The 14,655-nt window shown below is 39.7% G+C and overlaps 1 protein-coding gene across 2 annotated transcripts in view; it reads left to right on the top strand.

The window, feature by feature from the left end:
* Positions 1-14,655, top strand: part of HERC6 (HECT and RLD domain containing E3 ubiquitin protein ligase family member 6) — a 63,062-nt gene that overhangs the window by 14,715 nt on the left and 33,692 nt on the right. Inside the window, exons 7-9 of one of the 2 annotated variants that reach the window (XM_058721935.1) lie at positions 5,099-5,241; positions 5,899-5,966; positions 14,293-14,414. In XM_058721935.1, coding sequence (XP_058577918.1) covers positions 5,099-5,241; positions 5,899-5,966; positions 14,293-14,414 — 333 coding nt within the window. The remainder of the gene's footprint in view (positions 1-5,098; positions 5,242-5,898; positions 5,967-14,292; positions 14,415-14,655) is intronic. The other variant, XM_058721936.1, reaches the window with a different exon arrangement.

Below are 14,655 nucleotides of genomic sequence, written 5' to 3'. Positions count from 1 at the left end.
TTTAGAATAATAGTCATAAAATTAATCGCTGGGCTTGAAAACAGTATAAAGGACAGCAGAGAATCTATTGCTACAGAGATCAAGGGACTAAGGAACAGCCAGGAGGAGCTAAAAAATGCTATTAATGAGCTGCAAAATAAAATGGAGATGACCACAACTCGGATTGAAGAGGCAAAGGAGAGAATAGGTGAACTAGAAGATAAAATTATGGAAAAAGAGGAAGCTGAGAAGAAGAGAGATAAAAAAATCCAGGAGTATGAGGGGAAAATTAGAGAACTAAGTGATGCACTAAAGAGAAATAATCTACACATAATTGGTACTCCAGAGGAGGAAGAGAGAGGGAAAGGTGCTGAAGGTGTACTTGAAGAAATAATAGCTGAGAACTTCCCTGATCTGGGGAAGGAAAAAGGCATTGAAATCCAAGAGGCACAGAGAACTCCCTTCAGACGTAACATGAATCGATCTTCTGCATGACATATCATAGTGAAACTGGCAAAATACAAGGATAAAGAGAAAATTCTGAAAGCAGCTAGGGATAAACGTGCCGTAACATAAAGGGAGACTGATACGACTAGTGATGGATCTCTCTACTGAAACTTGGCAGGCCAGAAAGGAATGGCAGGAAATCTTCAATGTGAAGAAATTGAAAAACAGAAAAAATATGCAGCCGAGAATCCTCTATCCAGCAAATCTGTCATTTAGAATTGAAGGAGAGATAAAGGTCTTCCCAAACAAACAAAAACTGAAGGAATTTGTCACCACTAAACCAGCCCTACAACAGATCCTAAGGGGGATCCTGTGAGACAAAGTACCAGAGACATCGCTACAAGCATGAAACCTACAGACATCACAATGACTCTAAACCCATACCTTTCTATAATAACACTGAATGTAAATGGACTAAATGCGCCAACCAAACGACATAGGGTATCAGAATGGATAAAAAAAAAACAAGACCCGTCTACTTGCTGTCTACAAGAGACTCATTTTAGACCTGAGGACACCTTCAGATTGAAAGTGAGGGGATAGAGAACTATCTATCATGCTATTTGAAGTCAAAAGAAACCTGGAGTAGCCATACTTATATCAGACAAACTAGACTTTAAATTAAAGGCTGTAACAAGAGATAAAGAAGGGCATTATATAATAATTGCAGGGACTATCCATCAAGAAGAACTAACAATTATAAATGTCTATGCGTCGAATACGGGAGCCCCCAAACATATAAAACAATTACAAACATAAGCAACCTTATTGACAAGAATGTGGTAACTGCAGGGACTTTAATACCCCACTTACAACAATGGATAGATCATCTAGACACACGGTCAATAAAAAAACAAAGGCCCTGAATGATACATTGGATCAGATGGACTTGACAGATATATTTAGAACTCTGCATCCCAAAGCAACAGAATATACTTTCTTCTCGAGTGCACATGGAACATTCTCCAAGATAGATCACATACTGGGTCACAAAACAGCCCTTCATAAGTATACAAAAATTGAGATCACACCATGCATACTTTCGGACCACAATGCTATGAAGCTTGAAATCAACCACAGGAAAAAGTCTGGAAAACCTCCAAAAGCATGGAGGTTAAAGAACACCGTACTAAAGAATGAATGGGTCAACCAGGCAATTAGAGAAGAAATTAAAAAATATATGGAAACAAACGAAAATGAAAATACAACAATCCAAATGCTTTGGGATGCAGCGAAGCCAGTCGTGAGAGGAAAATACATTGCAATCCAGGCCTATCTCAAGAAACAAGAAAAATCCCAAATACAAAATCTAACAGCACACCTAAAGAAAATAGAAGCAGAACAGCAAAGACACCCCCAAACCCAGCAGAAGAAGAGAAATAATAAAGATCAGAGCAGAAATAAACAATATAGAATCTAAAAAACTGTAGAGCTGATCAATGAAACCAAGAGTTGTTTTTTTGAAAAAATAAACAAAATTGATAAACCTCTAGCCATGCTTCTCAAAAAGAAAAGGGAGATGACTCAAATAGATTAAATCATGAATGAAAATGGAATTATTACCACCAATCCCTCAGAAATACAAGCAATTATCAGGGAATACTATGAAAAATTATATGCCAACAAACTGGACAACCAGAAGAAATGGACAAATTCCTAAACACCCACACTTCCAAAACTCAAACAGGAGGAAATAGAAAGCTTGAACAGACCCATAACCAGCGAAGAAATTGAATCAGTTATCAAAAATCTCCCAACAAATAAGAGTCCAGGACCAGATGGCTTCCCTGGGGAATTCTACCAGACGTTTAAAGCAGAGATAATGCCTATCCTTCTCAAGCTATTCCAAAAAATAGAAAGGGAAGGAAAACTTCCAGACTCATTCTATGAAGCCAGTATTACTTTGATTCCTAAACCAGACAGAGACCCAGTAAAAAAAGAGAACTAATACTAATATCCCTGATGAATATGGATGCAAAAATTATCAATAAGATACTAGCAAATCGAATTCAACAGCTTATAAAAAGAATTATTCCCACGATCAAGTGGGAGTCATTCCTGGGATGCAGGGCTGGTTCAACATTTGCAAATCAATCAACGTGATACATCACATTAATAAAAGAAAAGATAAGAACCATATGATCCTGTCAATCGATGCAGAAAAGGCCTTTGACAAAATCCAGCACCCTTTCTTAATAAAAACCCTCGAGAAAGTCGGGATAGAAGGAACATACTTAAAGATCATAAAAGCCATTTATGAAAAGCCCAGCTAACATCATCCTCAATGGGGAAAAACTGAGACCTTTTTCCCTGAGATCAGGAACACAACAGGGATGTCCACTCTCACCGCTGTTGTTTAACATAGTGTTGGAAGTTCTAGCATCAGCAATCAGACAACAAAAGGAAATCAAAGGCATCAAAATTGGCAAAGATGAAGTTAAGCTATCACTTTTTGCAGATGACATGATATTATACATGGAAAATCCAATAGACTCCAAAAGTCTGCTAGAACTGATACATGAATTCAGCAAAGTTGCAGGATACAAAATCAATGTACAGAAATCAGTTGCATTCTTATACACTAACAATGAAGCAACAGAAAGACAAATAAAGGAACTGATCCCATTCACAATTGCACCAAGAAGCATAAAATACCTAGGAATAAATCTAACCAAAGACGTACAAGATCTGTATGCTGAAAACTATAGAAAGCTTATGAAGGAAATTGAAGAAGATATAAGGAAATGGGAAAACATTCCATGCTCATGGATTGGAAGAATAAATATTGTTAAAATGTCAATACTACCCAAAGCTATCTACACATTCAATGCAATCCCAATCAAAATTGCACCAGCATTCTTCTCGAAGCTAGAACAAGCAATCCTAAAATTCATATGGAACCACAAAAGGCCCCGAATAGCCAAAGTAATTTTGAAGAAGACCAAAGCAGGAGGCATCACAATCCCAGACTTTAGCCTCTACTACAAAGCTGTAATCATCAAGACAGCATGGTACTGGCACAAAAACAGACACATAGACCAATGGAATAGAATAGAAACCCCAGAACTAGACTCACAAATGTATGGCCAACTAATCTTTGACAAAGCAGGAAAGAATATCCAATGGAAAAAAGACAGTCTCTTTAACAAATGGTGCTGGGAGAACTGGACAGCAACATGCAGAAGAATGAAACTAGACCACTTTCTTACACCATTCACAAAAAAAACCTCAAAATGGATAAAGGACCTGAATGTGAGACAGGAAACCATCAAAACCCTAGAGGAGAAAGCAGGAAAAGACCTCTCTGACCTCGGCCGTAGCAATTTCTTACTTGACACATCTCCAAAGGCAAGGGAATGAAAAGCAAAAATGAACTATTGGGACCTCATGAAGATAAAATCTTCTGCACAGCAAAGGAAACAACCAACAAAACTAAAAGGCAACCAACGGAATGGGAAAAGATATTTGCAAATGACATATTGGACAAAGGGCTAGTATCCAAAATCTATAAAGAGCTCACCAAACTCCACACCCAAAAAGCAAATAATCCAGCGAAGAAATGGGCAGAAAACATGAATAGACACTTCTCTAAAGAAGACATCCAGATGGCCAACAGGCACATGAAAAGATGCTCAACATCGCTCCTCATGAGGGAAATACAAATCAAAACCACACTCAGATATCACCTCACACCAGTCAGAGTGGCCAAAATGAACAAATCAGGAGACTATAGATGCTGGCGAAGATGTGGAGAAACGGGAACCCTCTTGCACTGTTGGTGGGAATGCAAACTGGTGCAGCTGCTCTGGAAAACAGTGTGGGGAGGTTCCTCAAAAAGTTAAAAATATACCTACCCTATGACCCAGCAGTAGCACTGCTAGGAATTTACCCAAGGGATACAGGAGTACTGATGCATAGGGGCATTGTACCCCAATATTTATAGCAGCACTCTCAACGATAGCCAAATTGTGGAAAAAGCCTAAATGCCCATCAACTGATGAATGCATAAAGAAATTGTGGTTTATATACACAATGGAATACTACGTGGCAATAAGAAAGAATGAAATATGGCCCTTTGTAGCAACGTGGATGGAACTGGAGAGTGTGATGTTAAGTGAAATAAGCCATACAGAGAAGGACAGATACCATACGTTTTCACTCTTATGTGGATGCTGAGAAACTTAACAGAAACCCATGGGGGAGGGGAAGGAAAAAAAAAAAAAAGAGGTTAGAGTGGGAGACAGCCAAAGCATAAGAAACTCTTAAAAACTGAGAACAAACTGAAGGTTGATGGGGGGTGGGAGGGAGGGGAGGGGAGGTGATGGGCATTGAAGAGGGCATCTTTTGGGATGAGCACTGGGTGTTGTATGGAAACCAATTTGACAATAAATTTCATATGTTAAAAAAAATAAATGCGTTACTATGCAAAAAAAAAAAAAAAGTTAATATTCACCTACCATTTGTTTAACCACATCATTTGGTACCCTCTCACCCTGACATTATAATAAGGGATCTGAGTACTTAGTAGATAAACCTGTTATTTTGTGTTAGGAGACATCATCTTTCTCAAAAAGTGAGTACCTTGGTCTTCATTATATTCTCTCTCTTGCAGTTACCATACCCTTGTGTATGTCTACACCACAGGCCAGGTGGTATCTTTTGGTCGCGGACCAAGTTGCAAAAGCTGCTCAAATCATCCGAAGCCTCTGACAGAGAACACTGACGTTACCTGCCTGATTTCTGCTGAGAGTAAAAGTGGTTCCACTAAGTCATGATTTTGTTTTAATTGATGCCACTGGAGGAGAAATATTATTTATCTTCCTTTCACAGGAGTACATAGACCTCTGGTTCTTTTAGTACTGTTACTTTTAATTAAGACAATATGCGGTTTTTCTTATGTAATGATTCCTGGAGTATTTAGTAATTTTTTTCTGAAGATTAAGGTAATACAAAAAAGATCCCAAGTTGATGAATTATCAGAAAGATATACTTTTATATATTTAATCAAACCTCTTCTAGGGGCGCCGGGTTGGCTCAGAGGAACATGTGACTCTTGATCTCGGTGTTGTGAGTTCAGGCCCCACCTTTGGTGTAGAGATTACTTTAAAAAATAAAATCTGAAAAAAGTACATCTAAAGCACATCACCTTGGTTTCATTAAGCAAGTGCATGAAAAATTAAATTTTAAGCTAAGTGTGTATGCAACATGTAAGCTGATCAAAATAAATCGTTTATGGTGCTTGTTAAAATTCATTTAGAAGAATACTAATTGCCAATAAATAAGTAAATTTAGCTTGGTAATATATCAGGTTTTTTTTTAAGGCTATTTTTTCAAAGTAGTTTTAGGTTTATAACAAAAGATTTATTTTTTACTTCTAAAAACAATAAACATGGATTTATGACTTTCTTTTAGGACTTGTGGATGTTCAAGTCAAGCACATTTTTGCTGGAACACATGCCAATTTTGTGACAACTTACAAGGTATCTATTATGCTTTCTGTTTCTTTTAAAAATCATTGTTTTCCTCTAGATTTCAAACCTGTATTTGAAACATTGTATCATTTGTGTATATTCATATTTTTTACTAAAATAATAAGATCCTCTGTTAGAATGCTTCTTAAAAAATCTGTAATTTTCACTTCCTCATTTGGCTTCCTGAGAGATGAGACCCCCAAATCTAAATTCATTGTTTTTACACTGTTTATTATTAAGTAATATTAATGATAATATTAAGAGCAGTGATTAATATTAATTGATTAGTGTTAATTGTAGCCCTCATGCATGAAGGACCAATCAAAATACTCCAAGTCAATCAACACATTTAATCCTCATGTCAATTCCAGTTGGTATTATTTCCCCCATTTTATATATGAAAGAACTGAGTCTCAGAGAAGTGGACTCACCCAAAGTTGCACTGCTAAGTGGCAGAGCTGAATCCAGGCAATCCAGCTCCAAAGCTTAAACCATTACCCACCGTACCATAGTACCCTCCCAGTTGGTGACAGAGAGGATTTTATCATATTTCCGGGTGAAATGCTTGTATGGAGGTGGAAGTATACAGATGTACCTCATTATATTGGCACTTTGCTTTAGTGCGTTTTTTTACAAACTGAAGGTTTGTGGCAATGCTATATTGAAGAAGTTTATGGGCACCATTTTTCCAACAGCATTTGCTTGCTTCTTGTCTCTGTGTCACATTTTGGTAATTCTTGCAATATTTCAAACTTTTCCATTATTACTATATATGTTATGGTGATCTGTGATCAGTGATTTTTGATGTTACTGTTGACATTGTTTGGGGACGCCATGAACCATGCCCCTCTAGGGTGGCAAACTGAAAGGTGTGTGTTCTGGCTGTTTCACCAACTGGCTGTTCCCCTGTCTCTCTCCCTCTCCTTGGGCCTTCCTGTTTATTCTCTGAGACAAAACAATATTGAAATTTGGCCAGTTAATAACCCTACAATACCTTCTAAATGTTCTGGTGAAAGGAAGAGTCACATGTCATTTTAAATAAATAAGAAGCTAGAAATTATAAACTTAGTGAGGAAGACCCATCGAAAGCTGAGACAGGCTGAAAATCACATCAAACCTAGCTAAGCTGTGAATGCAAAGGAAAAGTTCTTGAAGGAAATAAAAAGTGCTACATCAGTGAACACACAAATGATAAGAAAGTGAAACAGCCTTACTTCTAATATGGAGAAAGTTTTAGTGGTCTGGATAGAAGATCAAACATTCCCTTAATACCAAAGCCTGATCCAAGGCAAGGCCCTAACTCTCCTCAATTTTATGAAGGCTGAGAGAGGTGAGGAAGCTGCAGTACAGAAGTTTGAAACTAGCGGAGTTTGGTTTGTGAGGTTCAAGTAAAGAAGCCATCTCCATAACATCAGAGTGCAAGGTGAAGCAGCAAGTGCTGCAGCAAGTTACCCAGAAGATCTAGTTAAGATGATTAATGAAGGTGGCTACACTAACCAACAGGTTTTCAATGCAGATGAGACAGCTTTCCATTGGAAGAAGATGCCATGTAGGACTTTCATAGCTAGAGAGAAGTCACTGCCTACCTTCAAAGCTTCAAAGGATGCCTGACTATCTTGTTAGGGGCTAATGCAGCTGCTGACTTTAAGTAGAAGCCAGTGTTCATTTACCATCCTGAAAATCCTAGGGCCCTTAAGAATTGTGCTTTATCTAATCTGCTTGTTCTCTATGAATGGAACAACAAAGCCTAGGTGACAACACCTCTTTATAACATGGTTTATAGAATATTTTAAGGCCATTGCTGAGATCTGCCAAAAAAATAAAAGTTTTCTTTCAAAATATTATTGCTCATAGATAGTACACCTGGTCATCCAGGAGTTCTGATGGAGATGTACAACCAGAATGAGATTGTTTTAATCCCTGTTAACATAACATCCATTCTGTAGTCCATGAATCAAGGAGTCATTTTGACTTTCAAGTCATATTATTTAAGAAATACACTTCATAAGGCTACAGCTGACGGTGCCTGGGTGGCTCAGTCAGTTAAGCATCTGACTTCAGCTCAGGTCATGATCTCACAGTTTGTGAGCTCGAGCCTTGCATCGGGTGAACCTGAGCCCTGCTTTGGGTGAGCCCTGCTTCTCTCTCTCCCTCTCTGCCCCTTGCTCACTTGCACCCTCTCTCTTAAAGAAAAAAAAAAGGCTACAGCTGTCATTGATAGTAATTCCTCTAATGGATCTGGGCGAAGTCAATTGAAAACCTTCTGGAAAAGATTCACCGTCCTAGATTCTATTAAGAACATTCATGATTCATGGGAAGAGTTTAAAATGTCAACATTAACAGCAGTTTGGAAGAAACTGGTTCCAGCCCTCATGGAGGACTTTGAGGGGTTCAAGACTTCAGTAGTGGAAACAGCAAGAGAACTAGAATCAGAAGTGGAGCCTGAAGATGTGAATGAATTGCTACAATCTCATGATAAAACTATGAATCGATGAGAAGTTGCTTTTTATGGATGAGTAAAGAAAATTGTTTCTTGAGATGGCATCTACTCCTGGTGAAGATGCTGTGAAGATTGTTGAAATGATGACAAAGGATCTAGATTTTTACATAAAGTGAGTTGATAAAGCAGCAGCAAGGTTTGAGAGGATTGACTTCAATTTTGAAAGAAGCTCTGTAAAATGCTGCCAAACAGCATCATGTGGTACAGAGAAATCGTAAAAGGAAGCACCCATTGATATGGCAAACTTCAGTGTTGTCTTATTTGAGGAAATTGCCACAGCTATCCCCAACCCTGACCACCAACATCAAGGCAAGATTACAACCTTCATCAGAAGAAATATTATGACTCACTGAGAGCTCAAATGATGACTAGCAGTTCTTAGCAATGAAGTATTTTTTAACTTAAGATATATACATTGCTGGGGTGCCTGGGGTGGCTCAATTGGTTAAGTGTCCAACTCTTGGTTTGGGCTCAGGTCATGATCTCACAGTTCATGGGATTGAGCCCTGCACTGGTCTTCGCACTGACAAGCAGAGCCTGCATGGGATTTTCTCTCTCTCCCTCTCTCTCTGTCCCTCCCCTGCTTGCAATCTCTCTCTCAAAATAAACTTAAAAAAAAAAGATATATACATTATTTTTTTTTAGACATGATGCTTTTTCACACTTCATAGACTACAGTATTGTGTAAACATGATTGAAGCAAAAAAATTCATTTGACTCACTTTATTGCAATATTCACTTTATTGTGGTAGAATTGAACCGAACCCTCAGTATCTTTAAGGTATGCAGTATGTAGTTATTTTCCCAATTTGTACTTTTTTTTTTAATTATCAGGAATGTTTTAACCATGACATCCATACAGATTCTTACTATATTCTCTGGGACAGAAAACGGTCAGAGGCAAAGGTTTCTGTGCTGCTGGGTTGGTTGGGTTGTACTTGTCTGTTCTGTTACAGCCATTCAGCCAACCAGCAGCTGCCTGCTGTGTCTCAGGCTCTGGTTTTGGTGCTTGGGATAAAAGTGAATAATACAGGCAAGGTTGCTCTCATTCATGGCATTTGGATTCTACAGGGAAGGGCAGACGATAAATATGTAAATACAAAATAAGTAACATTGTGTTAGAGAGTCATAAGTGCTCTCTAACTTATGACTTGCTTGCTCTGAAGCAAACAAAGCAGGTCATGGGAAACTGATGAAGTGGGCTTCTTTAGAAATGTCAGTTAGGGGGGCGCCTGGGTGGCTCAGTCGGTTAAGCGTCCGACTTCGGCTCAGGGCATGATCTCACGGTCTGTGAGTTCGAGCCCCGCATCAGGGTCTGTGCTGACCGCTCAGAGCCTGGAGCTTGTTTCAGATTCTGTGTCTCCCTCTTTCTCTGACCCTCCTCCGTTCATTCTGTCTCTCTGTCTCAAAAATAAATAAACTTAAAAAAAAAAAAAAGAAAGAAAGAAATATCAGTTAGGGAAGACCTCTCAGTGGCTGGGACATTAATTGGATACCTTAGCCATGCTTAGATCCAAAGAAAGAGTGTTCCAGCTAGTGGGAACCACACATAGAGAGACCCTGTGGCAAGAATTTGTTTAGCATGTGAGGACAGAGAGAGGGCCCGAAGGGCAGAGCACATAGGAAAGGGTGAAGAGTTATATGGGATGGAGGCAGGTAGGTGAGATGTGGTCAGTGTGAAATGTCCTTGAAGACGAGATCTGGAGCCTTAGTTGGATGTCCAAATCTGGAGCTCAGGGAGCATGTCAGCACTGGAATATAGACATGGTAGTTGTCCAAGTATAGACAGTACTTGAAGCTGAGGCCTGGAGGAAAGCTTACCTTATTAAGAGAGTAAAAATGAGAAGAGAAAGGGGACAGAATCCAGCCGTGAGGGAATTCTCCATTTAGAGGTCTGACAATGAGGAGGTGCCAGAAGACAAAGTGAAAAGGGCCAGTTTCTGAGATGGGGGAAAACCAGGAGAGGGTGTGTTATCAAGGCAAGAGAAGAAGGTATTTCCAGAAAGAAGAAGTGGCTAATCCTGTCACATACTGCTGAGAGGTCAAGTAAGATGAGTACAGAGATTATTTTGGAGAATGATCCCATTCAAATGGAGAAAACGATGGTGCATGAGAAAGAATGGATAATTGCAGAAGCAATGTCCCTCAGTAGGAGAGAAGAGGCAGGATTCTGTCCACATAGAATGTAGGGGTATTTATAGAATTAGGAGTATTATAGAATGTAGAAATATTTATTTTATTCTAATAAGGAACAGTGGAGGTGGGGGGGGGGGAGAGGTGATGATGGAAAGGTGCCTGATGGCTTTAATTTCTTCAGTGACACACGAGGCACGGTCCTCATCTGGGAGTGAGTGGAAGAGAAGAGGAGTGTTAGAGGTTTGGGAATAAAAGGAAGGTGTGCAGTAGTTGTCTCAGAGAGTGAGAAAGCAAATGTTGTGGGAAATTACTAAACAGTGTTGGGTGCCCATTTGACATTTGTGGTAGTAGACTTCAAGCGAAATCAGTCAGCACGGTTGTGCAATTTTCTCCAGTGAATGGATTGGATTCGGTTTTGTTTGGATTCAATTTTGGAGTAATCCAGACTTGATTTTAACCACAGATGGAGTTTTACTAGGTAAGTACAATAGGAAAGTGACAGAGTAGGAAGTATTTTCAAGGGACTTATTATAGTGCTGACCATGGGCTCTAAGCTGGGTGAGGATGAGGCGGAGGATGAATAATGACCAAACAATAGGGTCAGTGGATTGGAGATCCCAATGGCCTCAAAGAATGTTCGAGTGGGTTCCACTCTAAAGCAAGTGGAAGTAAGTCTGCTCTGTCTGCTAACAAAACACCATAGACGAGGTGCCTTATGAACAGCAGAAACTTACTTCTCATAGTTCTGGAGTCTGGGAAGTCCAGGATCAAGGGGCTAGCATACTTGGTGTCTGGTGAGGACCTGCTTCCTTGTTTGTGGAAGGCTATCTTCTTGCTGTGTCCTCACATAGCAGAAGGGGCAAGAGAGCTCTCTGGAGTCTCTTATAAGGGTGCTAGTTCCATTCATGAGAGCTCCATCCTCATGACCCATGCACCTCCCAAAGGCCCCACCTCTTTTTTTTTTTTTTTTTTTTGAGAGAGAGAGAGAGAGGGAGCAAGGGAGGGGTAGAGAGAGCCGGAGAGAGAGGATCCTGAGCAGGCTCTGCACTATCAGCACAGAGCCCAACGTGTGGCTTCCTCCCACAAACTGTGAGATAATGACCTGAGCTGAAATCAAGAGTCAGATGCTTGACTGAGCCACCCAGGTGCCCCAAGCCTCCACCTGTTAATGCTGTCACACTGAGGGTTAAAATTTCAACATATGAATTTGGGGGGAACACATTCAGTCCATAACATTCTGCCCTCCCCCCCACCAAAAAAAATTTATGTCCTCTTGCATACAAAATACATGTATTCTGTTCCAGCGGTCCCCAATGTCTTAACTCATTCCAGCATCAAAGAATGTTGGATTGAGAGTTTCACTCTAAAGTAAGAGAATCAGAAAAATGGTGCATGGTAACCAGAAGAGAATGTTTCTAATAGAAATTTTAGAAGGTGAAACAATTATTGATGATTACAAAGCATAGGGTATCACCTGTACCTAGGGCAGTGGTTTTCAACTAGGAATGATTTTGCCCCTGGAAACATCTGGCAATGTTTGGTGACATTTTAGGTTGTAGAAAGGATGCTGGGGTGGCTGCCACCAGCACCTTGTGGGTAGAGGCCAGGGCTGCTGCTAAACATCCTTCAATGCACAAGACCTTCACAACAAAGAATTATCTGACCAAAAATGTCAAAAGCATCCATATGAAACCCTAATCCAGGGTATGGGTGGTTGAAGTTGAGCAGAGGAAAGTGTGGAGATGAGATCAAGAATTGGGAGATCAGGGGTGCCTGGGTGTATCAGTCAGTTGAGCGTCCAACTCTTGATTTCAGCTCAGGTTGTGATCCCAGGATTGTGGGATGGAGCCCTGTGTTAGGCTCCTCACTGAGCATGGAGCCTGCTTGGGAGTCTCTCTCTCTCTCTCTCTCTCTCTCTCTCTCTCTCTCTCATATGAAAAAAGAAAAAATGAAAACATCCAGGTGGGACATAAATCATGTTTATTAGTTCTTCAGTTGCCAAGAACAACAACAGGCACCTCAGTGCCGAGGGAGACAGCAAGGTACTATTGTTCTCAGTGTTGAAAGGGAGTGACAAGGACACTGGGAGATGATTACAGTAGAAGATGTCATGCACTTCAGAGGAGCTGGGATTCTGAAAGAGAGTATGTGTAAGTGCCAATAGGGAGGGAGCACTTCATTGTCCTAAGTTGCCAGTGATGTGGGCAGAAAAAAAGCTTTCTCATGATTGAACTAGAGGGGACATCTAGGACTCAGATCAGGAGGCTGAAGGGAACTTTAGAAGTCATTGTTATACATCTTGTTCAAGAGGTCTTTATTTAAGCATTAAACAAAAATGAAGAGTTTCCTGACTCATGGGGTCCCTGGTTGGCTCAGTCAGTAGAGCATGTGACTCTTGGTCTCGGGGTCTTGAGATCAAGCCCCATGTTGGGCATAGAGCTTACCTAAAAAATAATTAATTAATTAGTTAATTAATTTCCTGACTCATTACAAGTTCAGTGGAGGCAGAGGTATAACATGGAGCAGAGCACTAATGTCTTTGGAAGACTACATTAAAAAGACAGATTTTTCTTTCCAGACAAGTAATTTCTGACGGCTCTGGCTGAGCCATTTGGTTTCAGGTATTGAACTGAACCATAGTTCTCAAAGTGTGGTCCCTATACCACCACGAGCAGCAGCAGCACCTGGGAGTTTGCTAGATACAAATTCTTGAGTTCCACTCCTGAATCAGAAACTGTGGGGATGGGCTCCACAATCTATGCTTTAGCAAGATCACCAGGTAATTCTATTGCATGCTAAAGTTTGAAAACCACTGATCTAAATGGAAAAATCTATGGTTGACTGAAGGGGAGAAAGAAACTAGTATTTATTGAATACCAATTATAATCCACAGGTTTTGTATACCTAATATTTAATCTTAACAAGAGCAAAGAGAGAGATAGATGATATTATCTCATCCATTTTATTGTGGTAATATATATATATATTTTTTTTTCCTATTTTAATGATTTTTAAGTATACAATTAAGTGATATTAATTGCATTCACAATATTGTACAAACATCACTACTATGATCTCCAAAACTTTTTTTATCACCCCAAACAGAAACTCTGTAACCATTAAACAATAATAAGTCTCTGTTCTGTGACCCCTCAGCCCTGGGTAATCTCTAATCTACTTTCTACGAAGTTGCCGATTTCCTATAAGTGGAATCATACAATATTTGTCCTTCTGTATCTGGCTTATTTCACTTAGTATAACGTTTTCAAAGTTTGTCCATGTTTCAGCATGTGTCAGAATCTCCTTCCTTTTTATGGCTGAATATTCTCCTGCATGAATACACGACGTTCATCTGTTGATGCTATTGATGGACACTGGTTGTTTCTATCTTTTTGGTTATTGTGAATATTGCTGCAGTGAACATTGGTGTACAAGTACCTGGTTGAGTCCCTGTTTTCAATTATTTTGTGTTATCCCATTTTTAAATTACAAAACTAAGGTGCAGGCCAAGCAAAGTGGCCACGGCTAGGCACTGGAACAACCAGGCCAGTCTGATGACCTAACTCCTGTCACCACACCCCACTGTCTGAGAGGGCGGGCCTCCCTACCACCTGTGTCACAGGCTTTACTGTGGTCTGTATTACTCAGCATGTGCACATGCTCTGTGTTTTCCTAATCATTTTTCTTTCTTCCTTGAAGGATACTAGTTCCACAAATGTTTCCAGGAAAATCCTGCCAGAAATAAGCCAAATTAACCAGTCCCTGACAGAGAAATGGATGGCAGTGACAAGAGGAAGCAGTGAACATGAAATGGCTACAAGGTAGCTCTGTTTGATAAATTATAAGTCACTTGTAATTGGTTTTGAAGCCATGGTCATTTTATGCTAAATATAAGACAGAGAGGTTTTGGCTTTGCTGTGAAGGCATTTGCATTTTAACCATGATTCTCTTCCACCACCTCATAGTTTGAAGAAGTCATTGATTCATTCATCATTTATTTAACAGAACTATCTTGAGGACATATGGTTTCTCAGGCACCTTGATAGGTGAGAGATGCAGGAT

Source organism: Neofelis nebulosa, chromosome 3 (assembly GCF_028018385.1).
Source record: "Neofelis nebulosa isolate mNeoNeb1 chromosome 3, mNeoNeb1.pri, whole genome shotgun sequence".
In the NCBI taxonomy this organism is placed as follows: Eukaryota; Metazoa; Chordata; class Mammalia; order Carnivora; family Felidae; genus Neofelis; species Neofelis nebulosa.
The sequence above is the reverse complement of the archived record's forward strand: the minus strand, read 5'-3'. Positions and strand labels throughout refer to the sequence as shown.